General features: G+C 46.0%; 2 protein-coding genes across 2 annotated transcripts in view; both read left to right on the top strand.

Annotated features, from left to right (window-relative positions):
• The window catches only part of TSPEAR (thrombospondin type laminin G domain and EAR repeats), a 103,827-nt gene that overhangs the window by 854 nt on the left and 90,350 nt on the right, over positions 1–12,623 (top strand). The window lies entirely within an intron of this gene.
• Positions 6,271–6,957, top strand: LOC138078597 (keratin-associated protein 10-8-like). The gene has a single exon (XM_068971423.1). The coding sequence runs from the start codon at positions 6,271–6,273 to the stop codon at positions 6,955–6,957; it is 687 nt and encodes a 228-aa protein (XP_068827524.1).

The following is a 12,623-nucleotide window of genomic DNA, read 5'->3' as shown; positions in this document are numbered from 1 at the left end:
CCCAGATCCAGCTAACATCCCCACCCTCTCCTGCCAGGACGGGAGCACTCTGGAAGGTTCTGCAGGGTCCAGGAGAGGCGCTTGCTAGGCATGAAACCCATCCCTCACGTTCCAAGTAAGGATCCTCCATCTTCTCATAGCAGTGTCCATGCAGGCTCAGTTGTGTCTGACTCTGTACGACTCCATAGACTGTAGCCCACCAGGCTTGTCTGTCCATGGAATTTTCCAGGGAAGAATACTGGAGTGGGTTGCCATTTCCTCCTCCAGGAGATCTTCCGGACCCAGGGATTGAACCCACGTCTCTTATGTCTCCTGCACTGGCAGGTGGATGCTTTACCACTGAGCCACCTGGAAAGCCCCATCCTTCCATAACCGAGACTCCCGTGGTGGGTTTTCTGTCAGCTGTGATTCCATCCTGATACTCCCCAGGGACTTCTGCTCGCTCATCCTCTCTGCTTTCATTCCATGAAATCTACGTGCAAACCCAGCTGCTGAGTTTTCAGCTCCAGCCATTGTGTTTTCTGTACTGTAATTTCCACTGTCTTCTGTTTTATGTAACTCCAGTTCTCAGGTGAAAGTCTTTGTCATGTCAGCTACTTTCTTGAACAAGATCCAATCCACGGGTCTCCCAGAAAATTGACTCCATCTCTTTATTTCCTGTGATTCTCAGTAACTTTTTAAAAACAGGTTTGTTGAGCTATGGTTCAGATATCTGAGGTGCACATGTCAGGGGTGTTGGGTGCAGTCAACCTCCGACTGCAGCCCTCCCCACAGCCTGTTGTAGCTCATGCCTGTTACATGAGGGCTTCAGAAGGAAGAGGAAGCCCTTAGCCCATTGGCTCCCACCCCTCACCCCACACTCCCCACCACCAGCCCTAGGCAGCAACCCATTGACTTTACATTATCTTTGGGTTTGCCTGAACATGGTCTTGGTAACTGGTTTATGTAGTGTGTAATCAAGGTTCACCTGTGTTGCAGTCTGTATCAGCACTTCATCCCTTTTTGTGGCCATGCCATGGATTACTGTGAGGATATACCACATTTTAATCACCCCATCCATCATTGATGGACATTTGGCTCATTGCTATCTTCTGGATATTACAAATAATGCTACTATAAACATTCATGTCTGCACATTTTTGTAGGGGCATGGATTTTCATTGCTCCTGTGCATATAGTTAGGAGTGGAGTTGATGGCTCTTACATCAATGGGTTAACATTTTAGAAACTGCCAGACTGTCTCCCAAAGTCGCTGCACCATCTGACATCCCCACCAGCATTGGATGAAGCTTGCAGTTTCTCCACATCCTCCCCAACACTTGTTGTTATCTGACTTCATTATTCTAGTGACCTTTGTGGGCATGAAGCACTATCTCACTGTGGCTTTGATTTCATTCCCCTGATGGGTAGTGGTGGTGTGTATTATTTCATATGCACACTGGCCATTTATGTCTCTTCTTTGGAGGAATGTCTATTCAAGTCCTCGGCCTAGTTTTTAATTGGATTATTTGCCTTTTAAATTGTTGTGTTATGAGAATTCTTTATATATTCTAGATATAAGTTCCTTGTGCAATGTAGGATTTTCAAATATTTTCCCCATTCTATGGATTGTATTTTCAGTTTCTTGGTGGTCTCCTTTGAAGTACAAAATGTTTTAATTTTGATGAAGTCATATTTACCTATTTTTTTTTCTTGCTTATACTTTTAAAGCCATATCTTAGAATCCAATGCCAAATCTGAGGACATGAAGATTTATCCCAAAGTTTTCTCTAAGAGCTTGATAGAATTAGCTTTTTTAAAAGTTTTTTTTAAAAAGCTTAAAAAAATTTTTTTTGTGTGTGCTGTCTTCGTTGCTGACACAGAGGCACACCATTATGTATTGATTAGTTGATGAAAATGAGACCAGAGGCCCACAGGAACCAAAATCTTTGTTTCCCCTAGAAGCAAAGGTCCAGTGTTCGCAGTGACTTTCTACAACATAATAATGAGCATTAACTGTGGTTGGCTTTACACCTGCTATTTCTCTTTTTTGTTCCTTACTTCACATCTTTTCACAATTGAGTTCCTCTTTGGGCTTCCCAGGTGGCTCAGTGGTAAAGAGTCTGCCTGTCACTGCAGGAGAGGCAGGTGCAATCTCTTGGTCAGGAAGATTCCCCTGGAGAAGGAAATGGCAACCAACTCCAGTATTCTTGTCTGGAAAATCACATGGACAGAGGAGCCTGGTGGTCTACAGTCCACGGAGTTGCAAGAGTTGGATGCAACTTTGTGACTAAACAACAACAACAACAAATCCTCCTTTACTGTTTTTCTTTTACTTTTAGTAAATATTTTCCAGTATAGTATTCTATTTCTTTAATGATTTTTTACCCTATTTTTAAATTTTTCCCTTAGTGTTTGCTCTAGGGCCTACCGTATATTTATTTAAGTTATCGGAATCAACTTCTGATTTATACTGGCTCAATTCCAGTGTTGTATGAAAACATTGCTCCATTTTATATATAAATCTATTCCTGCCTATCTTTTCTGTGGTCTTGCTGTTACAATATTACACCTTAAAATGTGAAAATCAAATGATATGTGGTTATAATTACTACTTTTTATACTTCTATGATTTTTTAAGAAGCTTAGAGAAGAAGGGAAAGCAATATATATTTAAAGCTTGTTCTATGCTAACCTTTTTATTGTTTCTGGTTCTTTTCACTTTTCCCTGTGGATCTGAGTCATCATCTGCCGTTATTTCCTTTGCCCAATATAGCTGTGCTCCCACGTACTTCCTTTGTGCTGATGTTGTCAAATATATTACATTTCTATGAAGTGTATGCCCAACAGTACATTGCATAAATTTTTTTATACAATGCTTTATACATATATTATTTTAAATTGTGTTAAATCAATTAAGAGAAGAAATAAGAAAAGTGAATTTGTATTTTTTTTTTTTTGTAATTACATAGTTACCTTTACTGCTGCTCTTTGTTTTTTATTTCCCTGTGGATTAGAATTTCTGTCTGGTTACTGGCTTTTTAGTATTTTATAAGATGAATCAACTAATAACAAATTCTCTCTATTTTTATCTGGGAATATATTTTTCCTCCATGTATTAAAAATGGCTTGTTGTATATAGGATTATTGATTGACAGTTTATCAGTTCAGTTCAGTTGCTCAGTTGTGTCCCTCTTTGCGACCCCATGAATCGCAGCACGCCAGGCCTCCCTGTCTATCACCAACTCCCAGAGTTCACTCAAACTCATGTCTATCGAGTCGGTGATGCCATCCAGCCATCTCATCCTCTGTCGTCCCCTTCTCCTCCTTCCCCCAATCCCTCCCAGCATCAGAGTCTTTTCCAATGAGTCAACTCTTCGCATGAGGTGGCCAAAGTACTGGAGTTTCAGCTTTAGTATCAGTCCTTCCAATGAACATCCAAGACTGATTTCCTTTAGGATGGACTGGTTGGATATCCTTGCAGTCCAAGGGACTCTCAAGAATCTTCTCCAACACCACAGTTCAAAAGCATCCATTCTTCGGCACTCAGCCTTCTTCACAGTCCAACTCTCACATCCACACATGACCACAGGAAAAACCATAGCCTTGACTAGATGGACCTTTGTTGGCAAAGTAATGTCTCTGCTTTTGAATATACTATCTAGGTTGGTCATAACTTTTCTTCCAAGGAGTAAGTGTCTTTTAATTTTATGGCTGCAGTCACCATCTGCAGTGATTTTGGAGCCCAGAAAAATAAAGTTTGCCACTGTTTCCACTGTTTCCCCATCTATTTCCCATGAAGTGATGAAACCAGATGCCATGATCTTCATTTTCTGAATGTTGAGCTTTAAGCCAGCTTTTTCACTCTCCACTTTCACTTTCATCAAGAGGCTCTTCAGCTCCTCTTCAGTTTCTGCCATAAGGGTGGTGTCATCTGCATATCTGAGGTTATGATATTTCTCCCAGCAATCTTGATTCCAGCTTATCCTTCTTCCAGCCCAGCATTTCTCATGATGGACTCTGCATATAAGTTAAATAAGCAGGGTGACAATATACAGCCTTGACGTACTCCTTTTCCTATTTGGAACCAGTCTGTTGTTCCATGTCCAGTTCTAAGTGATGCTTCCTGATCTGCATACAGATTTCTCAAGAGGCAGATCAGGTAGTCTGGTATTCCCGTCTTTCAGAATTTTCCACAGTTTATTGTGATCCACACAGTCAAAGGCTTTGGCATAGTCAATAAAGCAGAAATAGATGTTTTTCTGGAATTCTCTTGCTTTTTCCATGATCCAGCGGATGTTGGCAATTTGATCTCTGGTTCCTCTGCCTTTTCTAAAACCAACTTGAACATCAGGAAGTTCACGGTTCACGTATTGCTGAAGCCTGGCTTGGAGAATTTTGAGCATGACTTTACTAGCATGTGAGATGAGTACAACTGTGTGATAGTTTGAGCATTCTGTGGCGTTGCCTTTTTTAGGGATTGGAATGAAAACTGACAGTTTATACTTTGAGCAATTTGAGAATACCTGGTCCCATTGACTCTGGTCTCCATTGTTTCCAATGGGAAGTCAGCTGTAAGTCTTACCCGGGTTCCCTTGTGAGTGACTCAGCATTTTTCTCCTGCTTTTGAGATTTTCTCCATGTTTTTGACTTTCAGTGTATTTACTAGGATGTGTCTGTTTGTGACTCTTATGTGTGTATCTTATTTGGAATTTATTCAACCTCCTGGATGTGTAAGTTAAAGTTGTTCAATACATTTATACAGTTTTAACCTATTATTGGAGAAGGCAATGGCACCCCACTCCAGTACTCTTGCCTGGAAAATCCCATGGATGGAGGAGCCTGGTAGGCTGCAGTCCATGCGGTTGCTAGGAGTCGGACACAACTGACCAACTTCACTTTCACTTTTCACTTTCATGCATTGGAGAAGGAAGTGTCAACCCACTCCAGTACTCTTGCCTGGAGAATCCCAGGGACGGGGGAGCCTGGTGGGCTGCCGTCTATGGGGTCGCGCAGAGTTGGATACAACTGAAGCAACTTAGCTGCAGCAGCAGCAGCAGCAACCTATTCTTTCTTTAAGGTAATATTTCTCCATTGTTATCTGACTTCCATGCAGTCCTCCAGTAGAGTCCCCAGCCCCACCCATCAGAGGTCAGTGAAGGCTGGATGGAATCTGGGGGTTACCTGTAGACAAGGGCATCACCAAGGTCCTGCCCTTGCCCCTTCAGAGACTTGGAAGAACACAATGGCTGAAAAGTGAGGACACACAGGGTTGTGGCCAGATGCCTTTGTGCTCGCTAGGCCTCAGCTGTGGATCGAGTACTGGAGACACAGTGTCCAGGTGTCCATGCACAAGGCTCACGGACAACCAGGCCCTCCTACTGACGTTCACTATGACAGACTCCAGGACCTCAGCCTGGTGAATGCCTACCAGTGGAAGGGGTCCTTGAGGGAGGAGATGTTGTTTGAATCAGCACCCAGGGCTGCAGGAGCCCCTGACATTGTCTGGACTGTGAGGAGAGGAGGAAGGTGTGAGCATTAAGACTCTTTTGTGCAGCTTCTATAAAAGCTCAGGTGCAATGCAGCAAAAGGCAATTGCTCCAGTGGTCATTCTCTCTGGGCTAGCCTGCATCTGCATCCGAGCCCTTCATCCGAGCCCTTCTCTGTGAGCCAGTCTCTGCCCCAGGAGGACACAGCCCCTCACATCTGACCCAGGGTTCACTTCTAGTAGACACAGGTCCCCTCACCTTCCCTGACAACCAGCAATATCAGCTCACAAAGTACAGCCTGCTCTATCAGCTGACACCCTGCAGCCATGCCAGTGGGGCGTGGCCAGACCTGTCCACTCCTGAACATACCTCCCTTCTCTCAAAGCCCTGATTCTGGGATTGGCTCTCGTCCCTTCCTTGGGACTAGAAGTTTTGTTTACAAGAGCACCTGTTGTTCCCACTGGAGCAGAGGGCCATTGTTCTCAGAAAGTTACCTGACTGCTACTTTCCTTGCAAAGGCATCAAAAGCTTTGCTACTATCTTTCCTCTGGAGACAAACATGGGCAGGATATCCCTGCCTCCACTCAGGAGCCTCACCAGCCAAGGTATTTACAGACTGACCAGTGCTGCCAAAACAGAGCAAGACACTAAACAAAAACAAGGAAGAAAAGACTGTATCAAGCTGTTGCCAGAACAACACACAGCACAGAGGAGAGGTATAAAGCTGGGGCAGCTCTGGGAGCTCACACACATACTCACTCACACTCACATTCTCACCCTCCTCCAGCCCCACAACCCCACAATGGCTTTCTCCACCCTGTCTGCCTGTTCAAGTGACTGGAGCTACAGCAGCCGGGTCTGCCTGCCCGGGTCCTGTGACTCCTGCACTGGGTCCTCATGGCAGGTGGATGACTGTCCAGAGAGCTGCTGCGAGCCCCCCTGCTGTGCCCCCAGCTGCTGTGCTCCGGCCCCTCGCCTAACCCTCCTCTGTGCCCCAGTGAGCTGCGAGTCCAGCCTCTGCTGCCAGCCAGCCTGCAACAGCTCCTGCCCAGCTTCATGCTGCCTGCAGTCTAGCTGCCAGCCCACCTGTTGCACCTCCTCCCCCTGCCAGCAGGCCTGCTGTGTGCCCGTCTGCTGCAGGCCTGTCTCCTGCAGGCCCGTCTGCTGCACACCCATATGTTGCACACCTGTCTCCTGCAGGCCCGTCTGCTGCAGGCCCGTCTGCTGCAGGCCTGTCTGCTGTGAGTCCTCCCCCTGCTCAGCCTCCTTGTGCTGCCAGCCCAACCCCTGCTCCTCGGTCAGTTGCAGACCCTCCTCCTCCGTGTCCCTCCTCTGCCGTCCTGTGTGCCGCCCCACCTTCTGCGTGCCCACCTCTTCCTGCCAGCCCAGCTGCTGCCGCCCAGCCTCCTGTGTATCCCTGCTCTGCAGGCCTGTGTGCTCCCGCCCTGCTTGCTGCATCCTAACCTCAGTCCCAGAGCCCTGTTGCTGACCTGGCACATTGCCAACTCCTTCCAGGGCCAATGCTGACTTTCACCTGAAATTTCTGTAGCCTTGAACCCAGTCTGGGGTCTCCTTCTGCCCCAGAATTTCCTGTGAGCAGCCTGGGCTGGCTCCTGGGTTCCCTCCAGGCCCTGAGTGTCAGCCAGCATCCTGCTCTCCATCCTTGTTGGTCATGGATTTTGTGCTGACCTAGGTGAGGGGTCTGCCTGTTAACAAATAAAGTCATTGTCATGCCCTCTCTCTGCCTTGAGTGCATTCTCTTCAAACCCTGGGAAAGACCTTTGTTGTGGAGAGTGGTCTGGGCTGTGTTAGAAACCTGGCCTTGAGTTGTATCCAGAGGAATAACATCATCAGGCATGGCTAACCATGCCCCGCTACTCTTTGCCAGGCTGTCCTGTGGCTGTAGTTCCACTGCAGCCCCAAGTCCAGAGTATCCTGCTCACCTGTAGACCCCTGCATGAACTGAGTATTGGGGTGGCAGTGGGGCACATATCCAGGCCCCAGGCTTGCACACTGGGAACATGGGGCCTCACTAGGGACAAGTTCAGTTCAGTTCAGTTCAGTCGCTCAGTCGTGTCCGACTCTTGCGACCCCATGAATCGCAGCACGCCAGGCCTCCCTGTCCATCACCATCTTCCGGAGTTCACTCAGACTCACGTCCATCATGTCCATGATGCCATCCAGCCATCTCATCCTCGATCGTCCCCTTCTCCTCCTGCCCCCAATCCCTCCCAGCATCAGAGTCTTTTCCAATGAGTCAACTCTTCACATGGGGTGGACAAAGTACTGGAGTTTCAGCTTTAGCATCATTCCTTCCAAAGAAATCCCAGGGTTGATCTCCTTCAGAATGGACTGGTTGGATCTCCTTGCAGTCCAAGGGACTCTCAAGAGTCTTCTCCAACACCACAGTTCAAAAGCATAAATTCTTCGGTGGTCAGCCTTCTTCACAGTCCAACTCTCACATCCATACACGACCACAGGAAAAACCATAGCCTTGACTAGACAGACCTTAGTCGGCAAAGTAATGTCTCTGCTTTTGAATATACTATCTAGGTTGGTCATAACTTTTCTTCCAAGGAGTTAAGCGTCTTTTAATTTCATGGCTGCAATCACCATCTGCAGTGATTTTGGAGCCCCAAAAAATAAAGTCTGACACTGTTTCCACTGTTTCCTCGTCTATTTCCCATGAAGTGATGGGACCGGATGCCATGATCTTTGTTTTCTGAATGTTGAGCTTTAAGCCAGCTTTTTCACTCTCCACTTTCACTTTCATCAAGAGGCTTTTTAGTTCCTCTTCACTTTCTGCCATAAGGGTGGTGTCACCTGCATATCTGAAGTTATTGATATTTCTCCTGGCAATCTTGATTCCAGCTTGCGTTTCTTCCAGTCCAGCGTTTCTCATGATGTACTCTGCATATAAGTTAAATAAGCAGGTTGACAATATACAGCCTTGACGTACTCCTTTTCCTATTTGGAACCAGTCTGTTGTTCCATGTCCAGTTCTAACTGTTGCTTCCTGACCTGCATACAGATTTCTCAAGAGGCAGGACAAGTGGTCTGGTATTCCCATCTCTTTCAGAAAGGAGACCCCATTTAGTAAACATCTGCCTTGAAAACGTAAAGCTTACCCCAGAAACAGCTTCAATCAGGCTGCTGCCAGCCATTGTCTCGTGCCCTGGACATGAGTGTGAGTGCTTCCCTCTGTGTGCGAAGGTCTGGATGGTGAGAGCCACATGCAGTGATGTTGGGAGCCTGTGTGAGTCAGGGTTCTCCAGAGAAAGAACCAATAAGACATGTGCACATATGCAGAGATTGATGTTGAGGAGCTGCTCACACAATTTGGAGGCAGGCAAGATCCAAACCTGCAGGGTGAGCTTCTAGGGAAGAATTGGTGTTGCAGCTACAGATGACCTGCTGGTAGAATCTCTTTCTCCTTGGGGGACCTCAGTCTGTTCTCAGCGTCTTCAACTCTTGGGTGTAGCACACCCACATTTTGTAGGGCAGTCTGTTTTACTCAGAGTCCACTGATTTCAGTATTGATCTCACCTAAGAAGCCACTGTGTCATGACATCCAGACATGTTTACCCAAACGACTGGGCACCATGGCCTGGTCAGTTGACACTTGAAACCATGCATCACAGGGACCGACAGCCAAGGGGGATGGGCTATTTGGAAATGGCAGGTGCTCTCAGGAATTCAATTACTAAGGCAGCTATCCGTCTGGGGAAATACGGGGAGGAGGGACATACCCTGGCCCTTCAGGACAGTGCTGGGTAGTCAGACACCTGTGGAACAGTGTGAAGGGCCTTGACTGGGGGCCTCAAATATAATTGTACCTATTATAATATGCATGCATGTGTGCTGAGTAGCTTCAAGCTTATCTGAGTCTCTGTGACCTTATGGGCTGTAAGCTGCCCGTCTCTTCTGTCCATGAGCTTCTCCAGGCAGGAGTGAAGAGTGGGCCTCTGTGCCCTCCTGAAGGGCCTGCTGGCAGGCGAATCCTTTACTGCTGAGCCACCAGAAGCCCTACTCTTATAATAGCCACATTTAAAAGTGAAAAAAGACAGGTAGAGTTTATTTAATTACATTTTATTAAACCCAATATATGCAAAATGTTTAAAGAGATGGGAATACCAGACCACCTTACCTGTCTCCTGAGAACCCTGAATGTGGGTCAAGAAGCAATAATTAGACCTGGATATATAAGAGTGGACTGGTTCCAAACTGGGAAAGGAGTGTCAAGGCTGTATATTTTCACCCTGCTTATGTAGCTTATATGCAGAGTGCATCATGCAAAATGCCAGGTGGGATGAAGTACAAGCTGGAATCAAGATGGCTAGGAGAAATATCAACAAGCTCAGTTATGCAGATGATACCACCCTTATGGCAGAAAGTGAAGAGAAACTAAAGAGCCTCTTGATGAGGGTGAAAGAGGAGAGTGAAATAGCTGATGAAACTCAGCATTCAAAAAACTAAGATCATGGCATCTGGTCCCATCATTTCATGGGAAATAGATGGGGAAACAATGGAAACAGTGACAAACTTTATTTTGGGGGCTCCAACATCACTGCAGATGGCTGTGATTTCATGATTGCAGCCATGAAATTAAAAGATGCTTGCTCCTTAGAGGAAAAGCTATGACCAACCTAGACAGCATATTAAGAAGCAGAGACATTACTTTGCCAACAAAGGTCTGTCCAGTCAAAGCTGTAGTTTTTCCAGTAGTCATGTATATATGTGAGAGTTGGACTATGAAGAAGGCTAAGCACCAAAGAACTGGTCCTGTTGATCTATGGTGTTGGAGAAGACTGTTGGGAGTCCCTTGGACAGCAAGGAGATCAAGCCTGAATATTCATTGGAAGGACTGATGCTAACACTGAAGCTCTGATACTTTGGCCAGCTGATGTGAAGAGCTGACTCATTAGACAAGACTCTAATGTTGGGAAAGACTGACGACAAATGGAGTTGAGAGCGGCAGAGGGTGAGATGCTTAGATAGCATCATCGACTCTGTGGGTATGAATTTGAGCAAACTCTGGGAGATAGTGGAGGACAGAGGAGCCTGGCATGCTGCAGTCCATAGGGTCACAAACAACTGGACTTAACTTAGTGACTAATCAGCAGCAACAATCCAAAAGCTTAGCATTTCAAACCATCTGATATTAATGAAGTATCAGAACCTCACCAGGGTCACTGCCTGGGAAGGATCAGACTTTGTGTGTACCAACAGAACCCATAGCTCTGGCTGTTTAGACTTTTCCTTTTCTTCTCACCTCAGTTCAGTTGAGTCACTCAGCCGTATCCGACTCTTTGGGACCCCATGAATCACAGCACCCCAGGCATTCCTGTCCATCACCAACTCTCGGAGTTTACTCAAACTCATGTCCATCTAGTCGGTGATGCCATCCAGCCATATCATCCTCTGTCATCCCCTTCTCCTGCCCCCAATCCCTCCAAGCATCAGAGTCTTTTCCAGTGAGTCAACTCTTTGCATGAGGTGGCCAAAGTATTGGAGTTTCAGCTTCAGCATCAGTCCTTCCAAAGAACACCCAGGACTGATCTCCTTTAGGATGGACTGGTTGGATCTCCTTGCACTCCAGTGGACTCTCAAGGGTCTTCTCTAACACCACAGTTCAAAAGCATCAATTCTTCGGCTCTCAGCTTTCTTCACAGTCCAACTGTGGCATCCATAGATGACCACTGGACAACTATAGCCTTAACTAGACGGACCTTTGTTGGCAAAGTAATATCTCTGCTTTTGAATATACTATGTAAGTTGGTCATAACTTTCCTTCCAAGGAGTAAGCGTCTTTTATTCTTTGCATGCCAGGGTCCAGCCCCGGTGGATCCAGGGAATTTGAAGGGTGGACAGTGTTGGCGAGGAAAACTTATTTATTAATTAATATAAGATTAGATTAGGAAGAAAAGGTGTAGTAGGAAAATTAAGTGGAAAAAGAGGGCTGAATAACTTGGATTACGTGGAAGACCAATAAAATTCCAGACAAGGAATTTGCACCATCTACGTTGGGCCATCTGTGCTCGCTTGAATATCTAAGGGTGCCTCGCCTTAGGCTCCCTTTCGCGCGGGTCTTAACAGCCAGGGCAGGTAAGTAGACTTGGCGAGCCTCCGAGCCCCAGATGAGAATTCAGCCTGAAATTAAAGTAAAGAGGAGAGGGAGGGAAAGGGAGAAAAGGAGAGAGAAAGAGAGACACGGGGGAAACCAGTCCAGTGACTGGCTCCATCCTCTGTTGTTCAGAGGGCCTTTTATACTTTTGATAAAACATGGAGATCAATGGGTAACACAAAGTTATGCAGCGTTAGCAGTCCAGACTCTTATCAAAACCAGGCTTTTCTCTCTGCATACCTAATTGTACACACAAGTCTTAGGTAATTTACATCATCTTCCAGCCGAAAGGGCCAATTAACATTTTACAGCCTTTTTTCTGATAAGGGTTTGTCAACCAGAAGACTTATTTGTGTTGATCTTCCCAAAGTCTGGTGCCATTCTCAGAAAGCACTAAATAAAGTTACATTCTTACATAGCAAGGATACAAGAGGAGTGCAGTGATATATAACAAAGAGAAAAGTAATTAACTCAAAAGTCTAGTGTTGCTAACATCAAAACTACTATATATCTTTTTCTACATCCTATTTACATTGATTAACATCCTCCCAGGTGCCTAAAAGATAAAGAATATGGAGGCCTGGCAGCAGTCATTGAGTCAACAGTGAAAACCCTCTACCAATATAATTTTTAACTCTTTAGAAAAGGCTCTGTATCTTTAAGATGCTTTTAAGCTTTGTGCCTCTTGCAGTTGGGGGGCTGTAAGCAATTCACAAGCTGTAAGAGGTCCGGGGAACCTGTTAGGCAAGCTAGAGAGTTATCAGAGGGGTTTAACTGAAACATGCCTTTCAAATGCAGAAGACTAAAGCCCTGAATTGACTTTTTTCCAGAGAATATCAGAAGAGTGGAAAAGCAGGCAGATTCTTGTTTTTCGGGGGGTGGATGCTCAGGAAATTCCAGGGGGAAAACCTGAGGTCTGATTAGCCTTGACCTTGTCACGGGTGGAATTCCTCATGCTGGCTCCTGGCATTCGCACCTACACCTGCCCAGTTCCCCGTGTGCTCCTGTATGGTTCCTCACTTGGCCATTTG

The sequence above is a fragment of the Capricornis sumatraensis genome, chromosome 1, assembly GCF_032405125.1.
Source record: "Capricornis sumatraensis isolate serow.1 chromosome 1, serow.2, whole genome shotgun sequence".
NCBI classification, from domain to species: domain Eukaryota; kingdom Metazoa; phylum Chordata; class Mammalia; order Artiodactyla; family Bovidae; genus Capricornis; species Capricornis sumatraensis.
This window is presented reverse-complemented; position numbering and strand designations above follow the sequence as displayed.

Coding starts and splice junctions, on each gene's coding strand:
- LOC138078597 (XM_068971423.1), top strand. CDS start 6,271: ATGGCTTTCTCCACCCTGTCTGCCTGTTCAAGTGACTGGAGCTACAGC.